General features: G+C 37.9%; 1 protein-coding gene and 1 non-coding gene across 2 annotated transcripts in view; both read right to left on the bottom strand.

Annotated features, from left to right (window-relative positions):
• Positions 1-1,618: 1,618 nt before the first annotated feature.
• LOC134730853 (uncharacterized) overlaps positions 1,619-20,920 on the bottom strand; it is a 310,307-nt gene continuing 291,005 nt past the window's right edge. Inside the window, exon 5 of the mRNA XM_063606531.1 lies at positions 1,619-1,652. Within this exon, the coding sequence (XP_063462601.1) occupies positions 1,638-1,652 (15 nt within the window). The 3' untranslated portion in view covers positions 1,619-1,637. The remainder of the gene's footprint in view (positions 1,653-20,920) is intronic.
• LOC112440711 (U6 spliceosomal RNA) lies at positions 13,097-13,202 on the bottom strand. The gene has a single exon (XR_003028731.1). It is a non-coding gene; the product is annotated as a U6 spliceosomal RNA (small nuclear RNA).

Below are 20,920 nucleotides of genomic sequence, written 5' to 3'. Positions count from 1 at the left end.
AGAACTTATATAAAATATAAAATCTGGGGAAATACCATTCTGGTCATAGGCCCTGGCAAAGATTTCATGATGAAGCAATTGCAACAAAAACAAAAATTGACAAATGGGACCTAATTAAACTAAAGCACTTCTGCACAGCAAAAGAAATTATCAACACAGTAAAGAGACAACCTCCAGAATGGGAGAAAATATTTGCAAACTATGTATCAAAAGAGGTATAATATCCAGAATCTATAAAGAATTTCAACAAACCAACAAACAGAAAACAAGCAACCCCATTAAATGGTCAAAAAAATGGTGAACCCCAAAAAAATGGTCAAAGATCATGAACAGACACAAGAAGACATACATACAGCCAATGAGCATGTGGAAAAATGCTCCACATTACTAATCATTAAAGAAATGCAAATCAAGACCACAGTGAGATATTGTCTCACACCAATCAGAATGGCTATTGTTAAAAAGTCAAAAAGCAACAGCTGCTGGCAAGGTTGAGGAGAAAAGGGAACACGTATTCACTGCTGGTGGGAATGTAAATTAGTTCAGTCACTGTTGAAGGGAGTTTGGAGATTTTTCAAATAACTGAAAACAGAACTACCATTCAACCCAACAATCCCATTACTGCATATATACCTAAAGAAATAGAAATCATTCCAACATAAAGATAATGTGCATGCATATGTTCACCGTGGCACTATTCACAATAGCAAAGACAAGCAATCAACATAAATGTCCATCAATGGTGGACTGATAAAGAAAATGTGGCATATATACACCATGGAATACCACACAGCCATTAAAAAGAATGAGATCATGTTCTTTGCAATAGCATGGATGGAACTGAAGACCATTATCCTAAGTGACACATGAACAGAAAACCAAATACTGCATGTTCTCACTTATGAGAGTTAAACATTGAATACACATGGATACGAAGAGAACAATAGACACCAGGGCCTACTTGAGAGAGGAAGGTGGGAGGAGTATGAGAAATGAAAAACTACCTATTGGGTACTATGCTTATTACCTGGGTGATGAAATAATCTGTACATCAAATCCCCAAAACACACAATTTACCCATGTAACAAACAAATCTGCACATGTACCCCCAACCCAAAATAAAAGTTAGAAAGAAATAATAAAAATAAAATATATATATGTGTGATTGATCCATGTCTACTTATGAATGTATCTACACCCAGATTTCTAGAAATACATACACAACAGTTCCAAAAGATTACAGGAAAACAGGAAGATATTTATGCTTCAGAAAACAAGATTTAATAAACATCTATTTGGTAACTATTGTTTTTCAGTCATGGTCTGGCTAGTGAGGACACTACACTGAATAAGTCAGACATAATACCTGCCTTCATAGAGCAAGAAGCAGATAATAAAAAGTATGAAGAGAGTAACAGAGATGAGAAGGGCTAAAAATGCACCAGGGACAAGATAGCAAAGGCAGAACAACTTTTCTTGTTTTCAATAACATTGTGTTTCATAAAATGACAGCAAGAATTATAATCATAAATTAGAAATTCATTATAAAAGTAGTTGAGATCTCATAAGTGGTTGGTGCTTTAAAAAGTGGTAAAATGGAAACTAAGACTTACCTTACCGCATAATCCTTGAATCCCTCATGGCCATTGTTGCTGAAAAGGAAAACAAGAAAAGAACAGTAATGAGATGAAGGAATGGATGGCTAATTGCAATTGATTGGTTGATCTTGTCAAGGTGGAGTGAACTACACAGATGATATGAAAAACCTTTTGAGTATCTAGTTACCAACTAAAAATAATTACCTCATCCTAGGTCAGCATTTGATTGGGTTCCAACTGGATGGCAATTTAATTATTCTAAGTCTCATCATACAACATCCTGCCAAGAAATACTTAGAGATCATCTCTAGATGCTCTTCACACTTATACCAAGGCTTTGGTCCAAACATATTTCCCTTTTGTTCCTCTGTGGTCCTTTCACATATGTTGCTTCTTTACTAACATTTTGCTTTATCTAGGCATATCAACTTGTGAATAAATATATGTATATATTTTATTTTGTTTCCATATTTTTAGGAAACAGGTGGATTTTTGTTACATTGGTAAGTTCTTTAGCGCTGATTTCTGAGATTTTGGTGCACCCATTACTCAAGCAGTGTACACTATACCCAATGTGTAGTCTTTTATCCCTCACCCCACTCCCATCCTTCCCCCTAAATCCACAGAGTCCATTATCTCATTCTTATGCCTTTGCATCCTCATAGCTTAGCTCCCACTTATAAGTAAGAAATACCACCAACATGGCACATGTGTACGTATGTAACAAACCGGCACGTTGTGCACGTATACCCTAAAACTTAAAGTATAATTTTAAAAAAATACAATATTTGGTTTTCCATTCCTGGGTTACTTCACTTTGAAAAATGGTCTCCTGGGCCAGTTGTGGTGGCTCACACCTGTAATCCCAGCACTTTGGGAGGCCGAGGTGGGTGGATCACCTGAGGTCAGGAGTTCAAGACCAGCCTGGCCAACATGGTTAAACCCTGCATCTACTAAAAATACAAAAATTAGCCAGGCGTGGTGGCATGCACCTGTAATCCCAGGTACTCAGGAGGCTGAGGCAGGAGACCTGGGAGGCAGAGGTTGCAGTGAGACAAGATCGTGCCATTGCACTCCAGCCTGGGCAACAGAGCAAGACTCCATCAAAAAAAGAGAAGGAAGGAAGGAAGGAAGGAAGGAAGGAAGGGAGGGAGGGAGGGAGGGAGGGAAAGAAAGAAAGAAAGAAAGAAAGAAAGAAAGAAAGAAAGAAAGAAAGAAAGAAAGAAAGAAAGAAAGAGAAAGAAAGGAAAGAAAAGAAAGGAAGAAAGGAAGGAAGGAGAAAGAAAGAAAGAGAAAGGAAGGAAAAGAAGAAAAGAAAAGGGAAGAAAAGGGAAGAAAGAAGGGAGGAAGGGAGGAAGGGAGGGAAGGAAGGGGAGAGAGAGAGAGAGAAAGAAAGGAAGGAAAAGAAAGGAAAGAAAGGATGATCTCCAACTCCATCCAAGTTGCTGCAAATGCCATTATTTCATTCCTTTTTTATGGCAATATTTTTGGACAGAAACACTGTTACTTGGATTGTCCGGTGACTAAAGAACACTCTGTCAACAACAAAAATTAATTCATGATTAACGTCAACCATAATAACATATTGTAACAAATTTCTAACAAACTGATAGCAAAAATATATATATATTATATTCAACAAATTCTACTCTTTGTAAAATCTGGGCAATTCAGTAGTCATTCAAAGGCCAAAGTAGGAGAAAACTCAGATAGTTCATCTAATTAAGTTTAAAAAGCATGTTCTTTAATTCTCTGCTAGAACTTCCCCCTTTCTCTTCCTTCGGCCAATACAGCCAGATTAGGCAAGGGTGGGTTTGGTCTACCATCAGTCCTGAGTACACAAAGGGGAGACAAAGCATGAAATATTTACAACTGGGAAATATTTGCATTAGTGCAAATTGAGGGGCTTAGTACAGTCATAGACTTAGGATAAGAAGTCCTCTCTTAGAAGAATCCTCAAATTCTCTCAAAAGTATTCTTTCTTACCTAGGACAAAGCCCATCACTTAATCATGATGTATCTGAAGAGGTAAAGCCTAGCTATGCTATCTAAAATAATAGCCACTAACCACATGTGGCTATTAAAGTTAAAATTAATTAAAATTAAATAAAATTTAGAATTGTTACCCAGACACACTATCCACATTTCAAGTATTCAGTAGCCACATGTCATTAATGACCACAGTCTCAGGCAGCACAGTTCATTTCCAACATCTCAGAACATTCTACAGACAGAATTGCAGAGCCTTCCTAGAAAGTTCTTCTCTTTACTTGGGAAAGAGAAATTGAGTCTTGAACAAATCCTGTTGGATGTAAAAAAAATTATATTTGCTTCTCTGTAATTGTTGCCAGCCCTCAGGATACATCCCCACCCTGGAAACTACTGTGTTAATGTCAGTTATTCCCTTCTCTTTGTCTTTCATTTCAAATTTATCTGCTTGGACTGCCCAGTCCCACTTCTTTGAGTTTTACATCTCAAACACTTTACCACTATCCTTAGGCCAGGCTCAGACCTGCCTCCCAGATTTACCTACACTTTCTATCAGATCAGCCTGGTTCTTGTTATATTTTCTCATCACAACAATACATTTTTACATTTTGAAAGGTTCTTCATATGGAACTCAGTACACACCCATCCAGAGAAAAAGGTAGAACGCAGACCTTTCTTTAGAGAAATAGAATTAATTAAGCCGTTTCAGATCAAGTATTTTTCAGAATTCTCTCCTCTTTATCAACTGTATCTACCCCAAATATCAAGTGAATACTTAGTCATAATATCTCAACCTAATGAGAGATAAATTCATGATTACATGAAAGTCAAACTATTCCCTTAAGTTTCTTGACCTTGACATAAAGAAAATGTTAGAACTAAATTTCAGATTGTGTTCTTCTGGGCAAAGGTTTCTCTTATTCAAATATACCTTTTGAAGCCAGTCAAAAGGACTTGCTGATAAACATTTCAACACCACGCTTTATTACAACAAGTTATTTCTGTTGTTTACTACGTGGTTCGACCTTGATGAAAAGCAGATCTTCACCAGTGCATTTTTGTGCAAATTCCTTACCTTTCTGTTTACAAAAGAAAGTGAAGACCTTTCAGGGCTATTTGTCACCATGCCCTAGTAGCCAACAATGCACATTGTCAACTGCTTAAGTTTTCACTTCCTAATTAACTTTCCTAGAAGCATAAGAACTGTCTGAAAACACAAAGCTCTCCTATTAACCTTCCTTCATTGCACTCCACTCAGTCCTGGATGGATGATGAGTGTATTGAACAATGAAGTCCTCCAGTGGGGTAGGAACCATCTGCACACAAAGAGAGTAATCTGAGAAAGCTTTCTGCAGAACAAATTAGTTATCTACTTCAGTTAGAACCTTTTTAAAGGATTACGACATTAAGACAGTCCTACCCCAAACCCATGCATGAATGTTAAAGTTATTCTCAAACATATCTATTTCCTTCATTCCCAAAATGAGATTCATTTTCACTTAATCACTAACAATACTTCCCAGCCCTTAGCTGAGAGATTCCAGATCACACATGCACACAAAATCCCAATGTATTAGTGACGGGGAACTTTAAATACAGTCATTATTAAAATAAGTGGAATTTTATTTTAAATCCTTGTTTGATTAGGCATTTGTAATAAAATGCACTCCACTAAAGAATTAAATAACTACTTGAGTATCCTACAATTATTGTGCTACCGTTCATTTTAATTGAAGAAAATTATTTTGGCAAAATTTTTGGATTATGTTTTTAAAAAATGTAATACTGCAATCATTTTACTTTGTCATAGATGCAGGGATTGTTTTGCCCATTTTATACAAAAAGGAAATAAGGAACAGAAAAGTAAAGTCACAAACCTCACATTGCACAATCTGTCAGCACAGAAATCAAGAGCACACTGACTCAAAATAAGGTACATGTGTTTTAAAGGAAATCTCTTATCCTCACCATGTCAGCATAGTCTACCCATCTTAGAGAAGAAACTCAGTTTCCTAAGCAGCAAGCTGTTATTCATCTCAGAATATTCCTAAGTCTTTGCAATCCTTTTTTTTTTTTGAGAGGGAGTCTTGCCCTATCGCCCAGGCTGGAGTGTAATGGCACCATCTGGGCTCACTGCAACTCTGCCTCATGGGTTCAAGAGATTCTCCTGCCTCAGCCTTCCGAGTACCTGGGATTATAGGCGCCTGCCACTACACCCGGCTAATTTTTGTATTTTAGTAGAGACGGGGTTTCACTACGTAGGTCAAGCTGGTCTCGAACTCCTGACCCCAAATGATCCACTAACCTCGGCCTCCCAAAGCACTGGGATTACAGGCGTGACCGCCACGCCCGGCCAATCTTTGCAATACTTTTATAGCAACTAGAAATAGGGAGAGAAGAGTAACCATGATATATCTGGCATTTCTTAATGAATGATTCTGACTTCTTTCTTGTAAGACCACTCATTTTTACAACTCTGCCTTTTCTCTAGACCATATTCAGTCAACATTATTAAGCAGATAATGTATCTCAGGATACATTTCCAAAGCCATGATATCCCCGACTAAACTGGGCTGGCTACACAAACCACCATTGATTACATAAACATCTGCTTTCCACTACTAAAATTCATTTTGCATAGAAGGTAAAAAATTCAGGTAACTTCACTAGTTCTTCCAAATAATCTCTTATATCTACCAAAGAGAAAGTGGTGAGGGGATCCTGAGTTTGGTGGATGAAAGCAGCTGGAAGACTGAAGGCAATGCATACAAACTCCAGTAGGGAGTGATTGTCACTGGGTCTTATTGCCACGTGGTCATAAGGAAAAGCCCAGCTGAAGTCCAGAAGAGCTAATCTCCCTCCTATGACTCAAACATAAAAGAGAAACGCCTGTCTTAGTAAAGCTCCTGGGGACCAGTGGCTGGGATCAGCACACAAAGCCTTTTCTGAGACAGCTCTTCTTTGGCAATTACTTATCCACTGAGTAGGAAATTTAAGGGCAAAGGTAAAATGAGTTAAGAAAACCCAGAAAGAACATTCTGATCTTAAAATCAAATGAACATGGTCTCTTCATTAAAGGACATTTAGAAAGGCTGGCTGCATCTAAGTGCTGCCTGCTTGCTGCTCAAACATAGCAGCTATTTGTACAGTGGAAGAGTCAATGACACTAATAATTTGTAATTCTTGTACAAGCAATCTGGGCACTTGCCAGGTCAGCTTAAGTTGACTGTGACCAGGTTAAAAAGAAAAAAGGACTTTCAAGGACCATCAAGAACAAACTAGCCTGCTGCATATGAGAATCTGAACCATTATTTATGTAAACATTCTCATGCAGAATAGTGGCACTGATTTCTTACTTGAGGCCTTGCCTAGCTAAATATATAAGAAAACAGGAAATCCCACCTGAACCTCGTGTTATTCCAACTTACACACATTGCCAAGATGTAAAGAGATAACCATGTGTAAAATTGTTGTGCAGAGCCTTGAACTAACAAGCAGCAAAGGAAAAGGAAGATGAAATAATTTAGAATCATGTGGCTGATTAAATAACTGCCAAAATAAAGTTTTCCAACATCAAACTCTTCTTCCCGATGGAAGTTCAGTTTGGACTATAAGTTTCACTCTCAGATGTTCTTTTCTGCAGATCTGAAGCAGGTGAAGTAAGTAAGTAAACGAGAGAGAAGATCCCATTGCTAAATCTGTGTGCAGCAAGGGGAGGAAGGCAGCCTCTTTTCAGTGACAGTGACATATGCTCGGTGTCAGAGACCGGGGACAAACCAGGTTGGCGAATGCGAGGAGGAATCAGAATGCAGATGAGTCGAGGCATGGTGGGCAGGCCACTGAGCCCTCAATAGACCTGCCAATGAGAAGGCCTTGAGAACATTCAGAGGAAGGCAGGAATCCCAAGTGCAAACATAAGGTTAAGTTTGAAGCCAATGGCGATCTGATCTTGTACAACATGAAGGGATCAGGCACCAATTTTCTATGAATGATTTGCTGTTGTGTCCATGAGCTTCTGTGAACCCAATTTAGAACCCATAGCTCTTTTTAAGAGAAACAAACTAATAACCGATTATCAGTTTACCTGTAGAAACAATGTTGTCCACTACCAAGTAGGAGACAGAAAAGAGGTAGAACCAAAATAGTGACTTCTGAGGTCAAGTAAAAATTTCATGTGCTAGTATACACTATTAATATACATAACATCTTTTCCCCCCAGGAGCAACATAGATATATATCAGCTCACATAAATTAATAACCACATCCTCACACTTTACATAAAAATCATGATGGAGAAAGAAAAAGTCAAGGGTATTAGGATATGGGGTTTTGGAATTTTTCAAGGTATGAATATTTGCCCTTCACTATAATTTATAACTGCTTTTTATAAAAAGCACTCTGTGTGACAAAATGTAAGTGGTGATTGTGAAATGTTGAAGAGAAACAACTGCAGGTTTTATGCAGGTGAAAAATAACACAGAATTGTGTTGCTAGAGAGGGAAAGGAGGGGAGAACAAAAAGTAGACAGAACATGATAATGGCGTCAAAGGTCCAAAGAAGAAGGAAAAAATGTAAACATATTATTAGTCACTGCTACTTTAGGCATTCTGCTAAAATCGCTTTGGAACTATTATATTTTAAAAATCACAAACTGTAATATGCCCACTGAAAAGTTTACCCATTTTAGTATTTCCTTCTTGTAACATTGATCACCCTTTATTATATTTGCATGCTTAATGTCTCTCTTTATAGCTAGGTGCTGTGCTCTCTGAGGTCAGGTTCCTCATTGACTTTGCTCACAATTATATTTCTGAAGTCTGGCACTTTGACACTGGAAGTGCTAAATAAATATTTTAGGGATGGGGAGGGAGGAAGGTAGGGGAAGGAAAAAAGAGAGAGGGAAGGAAAGAAAGGAGGAGGAAATGAAGAAATTACATGTAATTTTAAGTAACAATCAAGGTACTTAATGTCTAAATAGTATAACTTGATCTGAATAGAGTTATTGGTAAATGATTCGAGCGAGCTTCAACAATTTGTATCCCCAGGGTTACGGACACATACATAAGAATTTAGATAGTAGGATGTAAAATACATTGTAAAACTTTTGAAAAATAAGAATTCATGGGGGATGCCAACTTCCCATGAGTAAGATTTATTTATTTGATTATTTATTTATTTTTGACTTTTAGGTTCAGAGGGTACATGTACAGGTTTGTTTGTTACATGGGTGAACTGCATGTCACTAAGGTTTGGTGTACAAATAATCCCATCACCCAGGTGGTGAGCATAGTACCTGATAGTTTTTAAACCCACAACTTCTCACCCTCCTACCTCAAGTGCCTATTGTTTCCATCTTTGTGTCCACAGATATTACATTTAGCTCCCACTAACAAGTGAAAATATTCAGTATTTGGTTTTCTGTTCCTGCATTAATTTGCTTAGGAAAATAGCTTCCACCTGCATCCATGTTGCTGCAGAGGACATGATCTCATTCTTTTTAACAGCTGTGTAGTATTCCATGTTGTATATGTACCACATGTTCTTCATCCAGTCCACTGTTCATAGGCATCCAGGTTAATTCCATGTCTTTGCTATTGTGAATATGTGCTATGTATTCACTGTGCTATGATGAGCATATGCATGCCTGTATCTTCATGGTAGAATGATTTATATTCTTTTTGGTATACACCCAGTAATGGGATTGCTGGGTCTAATGGTAGTTCTGTTTTCAGTTCTTTGAAAAATCTCCAAACTGCCTTCAACAGTGGCTGAACTAATTTACATTCCTACCAGCAGTGTATAAGTGTTCCCTTTTCTCCACAGCCTCACTAGTATCCGTTATTTTTTGACTTTGTAAAAATAGCCATTCTGACTGGTGTAAGATGATATCTCATTGTGGTTTTGATTTACATTTCTTTAGTGATTAGTAATGTGGGGGATTTTTTCACATGCTTGTTGGTTGTGTGTATGTCTTCTTTTGAGAAGTGCCTATTCACATCCTTTGCCCTTTTTTAAATGTGGTGGGTTGTTTTTTGCTTCTCGAATCATTTCAGTTCCTTATAGATTCTGTATATTAGATGTTTGTTGGATGCACAGTTTGTGAATATTTTCTCTCATTCTGCAGGTTGTCTGTTTACTGGGTTGATAGTTTCTTTTACTGTGCAGAAGCTCTTTAGTTTACATCCTATTTGTCAATTTTTGGTTGTGTTGCAATTGCTTTTGGGGACTTAGCCATAAATTCTATGCCAAAGCCAATGTCCAGAATAGTATTTCCTAGGTTTTCTTCTAGGGTTTTTATAGTTTTAGGTTTTACATTGCAGTCTTTAATCTATCTTGAGTTGATTTTTGTATATGGTAAAAGAAATGGCTCCAGTTTCAATCTTCTACATATGGCTAGCCAGTTATCCCAGCACCATTTATTGAATAGAGAGTCCCCTTTCCCATTGCTGATTTTTGTCAACTTTGTCAAAGATCAAATGGCTGTAGGTGTGCAGCTTTATTTCTGTGTTCTCTGTTATGTTCCATTGGTCTATGTGCCTGTTTTTGTACCAGTATCATACTGTTTTGGTTACCATAGCCTTGTAGTATAGTTTGAAATCAGGTAGTGAGATACCACCTGCTTTGTTTTTGTTTTTATGCTTTTGTTTTTTGCTTAGGATTGCTTTGGCTATTTGGGCTCTTTTTTGATTCCATATGAATTTTAGAATAGTTTTTTCTAATTGTGTGAAAAATGTCCTTGGCAGTTTGATAGAAATAGCATTGAATCTGTAAATTGCTTTGGGCAGTGTAGCCATTTTAATAAGATTGACTCTTCCTATCCATGAGCATGGAATGTTTTTCCATTTGTTTGTGTAATTTCTGATTTCTTTCAGCTGTGTTTTATAAATTTTGTTGTAGATATCTTTCACTTCCTTGGTTAGCTGTATTCCCAGGTATTTTATTCTTTTTGTGGCTATTGTAAATGGGATTGTGTTCTTGATTTGGCTATCAGCTTGTACTTTATTGGTGTATACAAATGCTACTGATTTTTGTATACTGATTTTGTATCCTGAAACTTTTCTAAAGTTGTTTATCAGTTCTAGGAGCTTTTTTTGGCAGAGTCTATGGGGTTTTCCAGGTATAGAATCATATTGTCTGTGAAGATAGTATGACTTACTCTCTTCCTATCTGGATGACTTTTATTTCTTTTTCTTGCCCACTTGCTGTAGCTAGGACTTCCAGTACTATGTTGAATAGCAGTGGTAAAAGTGGGCATCCTTATCTTGTTTCCATTCTCAAAGAGAATACTTCCAGCTTTTGCCTATTCAGTATGATGTTGGCTGTGGGTTTGTCATAGATGGTTCTTATTATTTGGAGGTATGTTTCTTTGATTCCTAGTTTGTTGAGGGTTTTTAACATGAAGGGACATTGAGTTTTATCAAAAGGCTTTTCTGCATCTATTGAGATGATCATGTGGTTTTTGTTTTTAATTCTGTTTATGTGGTGAATCACATTTATTGATTTGTGTATGTTGAACCCAACTTGCATCCCAGAAATAAAGCCTACTTGATCATCATGGTAACTTTTTGATGTGCTGCTGGACATGGTTAGCTAGTATTTCATTGAGGATTTTTGCATTCATGTTCATCACAGATATTGAAGCTTTCTTTCTGTTGTGTCTCTGCAAGGCTATGGTATGAGAATGATGTTGGCTTCATAGAATGAGTTAGGGAGGAGAACCCTCTCCTCTTTTTTTGGAATAATTTCCATAGAATTGGTACTAGATCTTTGTATGTCTGGTAGAATTTAGCTGTGAATCTGTGTCATCTCAAGGTTTATTTTTTCATTGGTAGAGTTTTTTTATTACTAATTCAATGTCAGAACACATTATTGGTCTGTTCAGGATTTCAATTTCTTCCTGGTTCAATACTGGGAGGCTCTATGGTTCCAGGAATTTATCCACTTCTGCTTTGTTTTCTAGTCTGCATGCATAGAGATGTTCACAATAGTCCCTGAAGGTCTTTATATTTCTGTGGGGTTAGGTGGTAATGTCACCTTTGTCATTTCTGATTGTGCTTAGTTGGATCTTCTCTTTTTAGTAATCTACTTATTGGTCTATAAATCTTGTTTATTCTTTCAAAAAACAAATTTTGGTTTTGTTGATCTTTTGTGTGGATTTTTACATCTGAATTTTGTTCAGTTCAGCTCTGATTTCAGTTATTTCTCTTTTTCTCCTGGCTTTGAGGTCAGTTTGCTCTTGTTTTTCTAGTTTCTCTAGGTGCAATGTTAGGTTGCTAATTTGAGATCTAATTTCTTGATGTAAGCATTTAGCACTATAGATTTTCCTCTTAATACTGCTTTACCTGTGTCCCAGAAATTCTGGTATGTTCTACCCAGTAGCAGAATATACATTCTTCTCATTTGCACACAGCATGTACTGCAAGATTGATCACATGCTCTGCCATAAAGCAAGTATCAATGAATTTAAAAAAGTCAAAATCGTACCAACCACATTGTTTCATTAGTTTCAAAGAGTTTTTTTTTTATCTCTGCCTTAATTTTATTCTTTACCCAAAAGACATTTAGAAGTAGGTTGTTTAATTTCCATGTAATTGTATGGTTTTGCGATATCTTCTTGGTGTTGAATTCTATCTTTATTGAGCTGTGGCCTGAGAGTGTGGTTGGTATAGCTTTGGTCTTTTTGAATTTGTTGGTACTTCATGGCTTAGCATGTGGTCAATCTTAGTGTATGTGCTGTATGCAGATGAGAAGAATGTATATTCTGTTGTTGGCTGGAGTGTCTTGTAAATGTCTATTAGGTCTATTTGGACAACTGTGGGTTTTAAGTTCAGAATATCTCTGTTAGTTTTCTGCCTCAATGATCTGTCTAATGCTATTAATGTGGTGTTGAAATCTCCCACTATTATTGTGTGTTTATCTAAGTCCCTTCATAGGTCTCTAGAACTTATTTTATGGATCTGGGTGCTCCAATGTTGGATGCATATGTATATTTAGGACAGTTATGTCTTCTTGTTGAATTGTACCCTTTATCACTTTGCAATGTCCTTCTTTGTCTTTTTTGATCATTGTCTGTTTTGTCTGATATAAGAATAGCACCTCTGCTTTTTTTTTATTTCCTGTTTGCCTATAGATCTTTCTCCATCCATTTACTTTGATCTTGTGTGTGTCATTGCATGTGAGATAGATCTCTTGAAGACAGCAGACAGTTGGGTCTTGCTTCTTTATCCAACTTGCCACTGGTAGCAGGTATTGATCTTTTGTTTCCATGTTCAGCACTCACTTAAAGACATTCTGTAAGGCAGGACTAATGGTAACTAACTCATTTAGCATTGTCTTCTCTGAAAATAATTTTATTTATCCTTCTCTTATGAAGCTTAATTTGGTGGGGTATGAAATTCTTGGTTGGAATTTCTTTTCTTTAAGGATGCTGAAAATAGGCCTTCAATCTCTTCTGGCTTGTAAGGTTTCTGTCGAAGGGTCCACTATTCACCTGACAGGCTTCCCTTTGTAAAAATAAGGAATGCTTCATGAATTTCTGTGTTATCCTTGTGCAGGAGCCATGCTATCTTCTTTGTATCATTCCAATTTTAGCATGCGTGCTGCAAAAGCAGGCACATGAATAAGATTTAAATTCTGAGTATACTGGGATGAATGAATTAACAGAATAACTTAAATGATGTGAGATTCAATAAGGATAAGGACTATTTGGGTACTCATTCTCTTCTTGTATGTTTTTATGCTTCTGGAGAGTTCTTGTAAAAGAGTAAATTGATATTAATAATACAGCAGCCGTTGGTAAACAATAACTAAAGCATTAAGTCTAGGGAAGTATGGTGTTAGGGTAAAATCACTGATTCAAGAGACATGGGGATTTATCCCTAATAAATCCCATAATCTAACTAGGTTACAGTTTTTCCAACTGTTAAATGAAAGTAGTAAATCAAATTATTTCTGAAGACATTTTGATTTATAAATACCTTTGTCTTTATACGTAAGTTTCATACTTTAGTGAGAGTGCCAGAAAAGCAACAACAATAAATAATATGTCCTCTTAATACCCAGATATTTTTATGGTACTAATTCTTTGTGGCTGTTAGGCAAAACTGTAAACTTCAGGATTTAAAAAACAAAGTTGTTAAAGGTTTAAGCATTTTTTAGCTCTCAGTTTTATGTAAATGTTCTCACCTGATTATTTTCTCAATATAAGTAATCACATTTTTCTGCTTGAAAAAACTACCCAACTGAGCCAGAAGGCTTAGACAATAGAATTAGATATTTGATGTGTGACTTAAGAAAGCAAAAGCCTCAGGCAAGGTGTCCCCTTGAATGCAGGTGGTCTTTTATAGTCACCATTGTAATATTAGATGTTTGGCAATGTGCTAACATGGTTACACTTTATCTTATCTGTTTATCGCCACAATCCTTAAGAATAGAAATTTTTGTTCTCATTTAAAACATTTAAAAACAGAAATTTAAAGAGCTTCAGTAACTTGATCATGGTTACACAGGTAATAAATGGTAGAACTGGGCTTTGAACCCAGGTCCAAATGGCTTTTCAATCTGTGCTCCATGCTGCCTCCATGTTCTCTCACACGCTTCAGCTTACTGAAGAGCAAAGAGTCAAAAACAAAAAATGGGATCCAAATTGTTACAGAAAGTCCTTGAATCACTGATGGATATTGCTACCAATAGCTCTAAGTAATATATGTGTGGGTGGTAGACATCAAAGCTCACACAGCAATCCCAGTCAATTGTCCCTTCAGAAGAATGTCCATAACCACTGCTGGAAAATTACCAAGTTGCCACAGCAAAGGAAAATAAGGATCTAATAAATGGTCTCTCTTTTGTGGAAGTGGCACATAGACTTTCACTCACAACTCATTGGTCAGAACTGGTAACATGACTCCTAATGACAAAGGGCCAAGAAGTCAATCCTATCAAGAATAAGGGAAACCAGAACTATTCTGGAAATAACACAAACGGCTACCACAACAACTATAGCACCAAGTGATGTGAGCTGTATGTGTGTAAGAAGTGTTAAAGAAGGATATTGGAGGAGCAGAGAAGGTTGCATAAAGAAGTAACATTTACATAGCCCTTTAAAATATGCTGTAAATATTATCTTTGTAAAGAAAAGTAAGGGCCAGGCACAGTGGCTAATGCCTGTAATCCCAGCACTTTGGGAGGCTGAGGCAGGCAGATCACCTGAGGTCAGGAGTTCAAGACCAGCTTGGCCAACCATGGCCAACATGGGAAAACCCCGTGTCTACTAAAAATAAAAAATTACAGGTGGTGGGCATCTGTAATCCCAGCAACTCAGGAGGCTGAGGCAGGAGAATCACTTGAACCCGGGAGGTGGAGGTTGCAGTGAGCCGAGATTGCACCAGTGCACTCAAGCCTGGGCAACAGAGCAAGACTCTGTCAGAAAAGGAAAGAAAGGAAAGGAAATGAAAGAAAGGAAAGGGAAGAAAGGAAAGACAGGAAAGGAAAGGAGAGGAGAGGAGGAGAGAAAAAGAAGGGGAGGGGAAAGGAGGGGAGGAGAGGGGAGAGGAGGGGAGGGGAGGGGAGAGGAGGGGAGGGGAGGGGAGGGGAGAGGAGGGGAGGGGAGGGGAGAGGAGGGGAGGGGAGGGGAGGGGAGGGGTATTCCAGGAGAGGAAAAAGAACTACCAAACAAAGGCTTCTATGTGACGGTAATTGCATATTCAGGAAAACAATGAAATAGCTGGTGAAGATATGGCAGAAATGCTTAAGTTTTATTAGGCTTAGCTTAAGAATTATCTGAGGAGATCCAGATCTCACCTGCCCCCATAGATATTCTAATGCTGCAGATTTGGGGCAGGTTGTAGGTATATCCATCTCCACCCTCCCTCTCATGCTGTGGTTCCAATGCAGAGGTCCATGGACTACACTGAGAGATATACTAAAATAGGAAGTATGATAAGAAGTGGCCTATGAAGGTCTAGAAAGGAAGAATTGGATCCAGAACCTGAAAGTGTTAGTTTTTCTAGCTAGACAATTGTCCTTAATCTTTAGGGAAGGCAAATGTGGGTACCTTTAATCAGAGGAGGGGATTGGTGGCAGTACAAAGGATAGATTGAAATAAAAAGAGACTACAATGAGAACAAGTGGTCTAGGAAGCTACTGCTACATTGATGTAAGGTATAGCTGGTGAAAACCTGAACTACAAGTGTTACTTTGAGACTTGCATGTGTATTACTGAAAAATAAATAACGGCAACAATTGTTCTGAATTTAGATTAATGAAAATTTTTTGAGAAAAGTGATTTTCTCACTGACATTGTTTAGAATTGCTAATATATGGGGATAATAAAAATCAGATTGACTTTTAGTCAGTTTCATTATTATTTTAAAATCTCTGCAGACACTGCATGCCCCTACTCTGTGTAGCCTGGAGTGCCCTGCTCCCACCACCCTACCTTTGCTGTGCCTCTGGTGGGGAACCAGTTTGCAGTTCAAGGAGTTTTGACAAATACATACATCTATGAAACCACCATTACAATCAATATATGAAAATTTCTGTCATCTCCAATGGTGCTCAGTAACCCTTCCCAGCCAGTTCCCAACCTCCACCCTTGGCCTTAGTAACCATTGATCTACTTTCTATCACTATAGATTTGATTTGTCTTGTCTAGAGTTTTATATAAATTGAATCATTCAATACGTATTTTGCATGTCTGGCTTCTTTTTCTCAGAAGACTGTTCTTGAGATTCATCCAGGTTGTTGCATAAATCAACAGTTCATCTCTTTTATTGCTGAGTAATATTCCATTGTTTAGACGTACTAGAATTACTTATCTGTTAACCTGTTAACAAACACTTGAGTTGTTTTCCATTTGGGGCTATTATGAACAAAGCTAATTCAAACAAATCTTTGTGTAGACATGTTTTTTTACTTTTTCTGAGCAAATACTTAGGGCTGCTAAAATTTCTATGTCATATGGCAAGTGTGTGCTAAATTTTATAAAAAACATTCAAACTGTTTCCAAAGTGATATCATCCTATATTCCCACCAGCACTGTATGAAAGTTCCAGTCACTTCAGACCTGGTGTTATTACACTTTCTAACTGTAGCCATTCCAGTAGAGGTAATGATATATCATTACTGACCCTTCCCTTTGGCTGTAAATTTTTTGTAATATTAGTGATTTGTACAAGATCATTCCAATTATTTTCTTAACACTCTCAGACCCCAACTGTAGCTAAAGGAAGAATTCAAGCCATGATTATTTATAAGGATAAATATAAGGATTATATTATAAGGATTACTCTTCAATAATAATAGGTAGACTCAGGGTTTTAATGATGATGGAAAAACAAAGTTCTATACATCACTTTTTGGTGAGTTCTACATTTTACCTAGTACTCATTCAAAGAAAAGAGGCTATTCCTGAAGTCCTGCAATACTTCCTTTTCCTACCTCATATAGAAATACCGATATAAAGCAATGGCTTCTCTTTATAAGGCTTGTTTTGTTTCCATATTCCAGGTTAAGTATTATTTTTTTCTTTTGAACTAAGATTACATAACAAACAAAAGAAACTGCAGAGAAAAATCAAGTCACACATCACATAATTTTTTTTAGGTTTGGAAGAGGTTTCTTATGGAAGATCAGGACCAAACTGCTCCAGGGTGAGAAAGAAAACAGAGCTACAGTTATACAGCTGCAAATCAGCTAAGGACATTTATTTTTTCTTGTAACTAACTTAACACTTCTGAATGGTCATGATTGTTCATGTAATGAAGCTATTTTTTTTGAAGGATCACTTCCTCAGCTGAAGATGATTTTGTTCCAAAGGGAAAACGCACATGTACACACAAACACATGCTCCAACACACACTCAGCTATTGTTGCTAAGGTTTAGGTATGAATTCGCACAATCCTGTATTTAAACATCTGGTTGGGGGTAAAAAGTTATTGATCATAAGCATAAGCAAACTGTGATATTATTTAATAGTAAGTAGTATCCATAAGCAATAAAACTATTCATTTTATTTTACAGCAGAAATTCTGGTAATTCTTATAATTCTAGTGATTCTATCTGAATATACACCCTTTGTCCTACCTATAAGTGTCTATACATAAACTCAGAAATTTAAAGCTAATGGAGTGGAGGTAAGATGCTATCTCACACCAGTTAGAATGGTGATCATTAAAAAGTCAGGAAACAACAGATGCTGGAGAGGATGTGGAGAAATAGGAACACTTTTATACTGTTGGTGGGAGGAAAAATTAGTTCAAACATTGTTGGAGACAGTGTGGCAACTCCTCAAGGATCTATAATCAGAAATACCATTTGACCCAGCAATCCCATTACTGGATATGTACCTAAAGGATTATAAATCATTCTACTATAAAGACACATGCACACATATGTTTCTTGCAACATTATTCACAATAGCAAAGACTTGGAACCAACCCAAATGCCCAACAATGATAGAGTGGATAAAGAAAATATGGCACATATACACCATGGAATGCCATGAAGCCATAAAAAAGGATGAGTTCATGTCCTTTGAAGGGACATGCATGAAGCTGGAAACCATCATTCTCAGCAAACTAACACAGGAACAGAAAACCAAACACCGCAGGTTCTCACTCATGAGTGGGAGTTGAACAATGAGAACACATGGACACAGGGAGGGGAACATCACACACCAGGACCTGTCGGGGGTTGGGGACTACGGGGGGGATAGCATTAGGAGAAATACCTAATGTAGATGACGGGTTGATGAGTGAAGCAAACCACCATGGCACATGTATACCTATGTAACAAATCTGCATGTTATGCACATGTATCCCAGAACTTAGAGTATAATTTCAAAAAGATTATCTAGTCCAATAACCTCATTTTCCAAATTGAAGAAATTGGGGGCCATATGCCCACAGAGCCTTGCTCACTGCTAGTGCAGCAGTCTGAGATCAAACTGCAAGGCAGCAGCCTGGCTGGGGAAGGGGGATCTGCCATAACTGAGGCTTGAGTAGGTAAACAATGCAGCCTGGAAGCTCAAACTGGGCGAAGCCCAACGCAGCTCAGCAAGGCCTGCTGCCTCCATAGACTCCACCTCTATGGGCAAGGCATAGCTGAACACAAAGCAGCAGACAACTTCTGCAGACTTAAACATCCCTGTCTGACAGCTCTGAAGAGAGCAGTGGCTCTCCCAACACGGTATTTGAGCTCTGAGAATGGACAGACTGCCTCCTCAAGCGGGTCCCTGACCCCCATGTAGCCTAACTGGGAGACACCTCCCAGTAGGGGCCGACAGACACCTCATCTGGGCAGGTGCCCCTTTTGGATGAAGCTTCCAGAGGAAGGATCAGGCAGCAATATTTGCTGTTCTGCAGCCTCTGCTGGTGATATCCAGGCAAACAGGGTCTGGAGCGGACCTCCAGCAAACTCCAACAGACCTGCAGCTGAGGGACCTGACTGTTAGAAGGAAAACTAACAAACTGAAAGGAATTGCATCAACATCAACGAAAAGGAAATCTAAAACAAAACCCCATCTCTAGGTCACCAACATCAAAGACCAAAGGTAGATAAAACCACAAAGAGACCGAGAAACCAGAGCAGAAAAGCTGAAAATTCTAAAAACCAGAGTGCCTCTTCTCCTCCAAAGGATCGCAGCTCTTCACCAGTAACAGAACAAACCTGGATGGAGAATGACTTTGACAAGTTGACAGAAGTAGGCTTCAGAAGACTGGTAATAACAAACTTCTCCAAGCTAAAGGAGCATGTTCTAACCCAGCGCAAGGAAGCTAAAAACCTTGAAAAAAGGTTAGACGAATGGCTAACTAGAATAAACAGCATGGAGAAGTCCTTAAATGACCTGATGGAGCTTAAAACCGTGGTACGAGAACTTCATGACACATGCACAAGCTTCAATAGCCAATTCAATCAAGTAGAAGAAAGGGTATCAGTGATTGAAGATTAAATTAATAAAATAAAGCAAGAAGACAACTGAAGATCAAATTAATGAAATAAAGCGAGAGCAGAAGTTTAGAGAAAAAACAGTAAAAAGAAACAAAAAAGCCTCCCAGAAATATGGGAATATGTGAAAAGACCAAATCTACGTTTGATTTGTGTACCTCAAAGTGATGGGGAGAATGGAACCAAGTTGGAAAACACTTATGCAGGAGAACTTCCCCAACCTAGCAAGGCAGGCAAATATTCAAATTCAGGAAATACAGAGAACAACACAAAGATACTCCTCAAGAAGAGCAACCCCAAGACACATAATTGTCAGATTCACCAAGGTTGAAATGAATGAAAAAATGTTAAGGGCAGCCAGAGAGAAAGGTCGGGTTACCCACAAAGGGAAGCCCATCAGACCAACAGTAGATCTCTGAGCAGAAACCCTACAAGCCAGAAGAGAGTGGGGGTCAATATTCAACATTCTTAAAGGAAAGAATTTTCAACCCAGAAGTTCATATCCAGCCAAATTAAGCTTCATAAATGAAGGAGAAATAAAATCCTTTACAGAGAAGCAAATGCTGAGAGCTTTTTCACTACGAGGCCTGCCTTACAAGAGGTCCTGAAGGAAGCACTAAACATGGAAAGGAACAACCAGTACCAGCCACTGCAAAAACATGCCAAATTGTAAAGACCATCGAGGCTAGGAAGAAACTGCATCAATTAACGGGCAAAATAACCAGCTAACATCATAACGATAGGATCAAATTCACACATACCAATATTAACCTTAAATGTAAATGGGCTAAATGCCCAATTAAAAGACACAGACTGGCAAATTGGATAAAGAGTGAAGGCCCATCAGTGTGCTGTATTCAGGAGACCCATCTCATTTGCAGAGACACACATAGGCTCAAAATAAAGGGATGGAGGAAGATCTACCAAACAAATGGAAAGCATAAAAAAGCAGGGGTTGAAATCCTAGTCTCTGATAAAACAGACTTTAAGCCAACAAAGATCAAAGGAGACAAAGAAAGCCATTACATAATGGTAAAAGGATCAATTCAGCAAGAAGAGCTAACTATCCTGAATATATTTGCACCCAATACAGGACCACCCAGATTCATAAAGCAAGTTCTTAGACACCTACGAAGACATTTAGACTCCCATCCAATAATAATGGGAGACTTTAACACCCAAATGTCAATGTTAGACAGATCAACGAGACAGAAGGTTAACAAGAATATCCAGGACTTGAACTCAGCTCTGCACCAAGTAGACCTAATAGACATCTACAGAACTCTGCACCCCAAATCAACAGAATACATATGCTTCTCAGCACCACATAACACTTATTTTAAAACTGACCACATAATTGGAAGCAAAGCACTGCTCAACAAATGTA

This window comes from Pan paniscus, chromosome 7 (assembly GCF_029289425.2).
Source record: "Pan paniscus chromosome 7, NHGRI_mPanPan1-v2.0_pri, whole genome shotgun sequence".
Lineage (NCBI taxonomy): Eukaryota > Metazoa > Chordata > Mammalia > Primates > Hominidae > Pan > Pan paniscus.
This window is presented reverse-complemented; position numbering and strand designations above follow the sequence as displayed.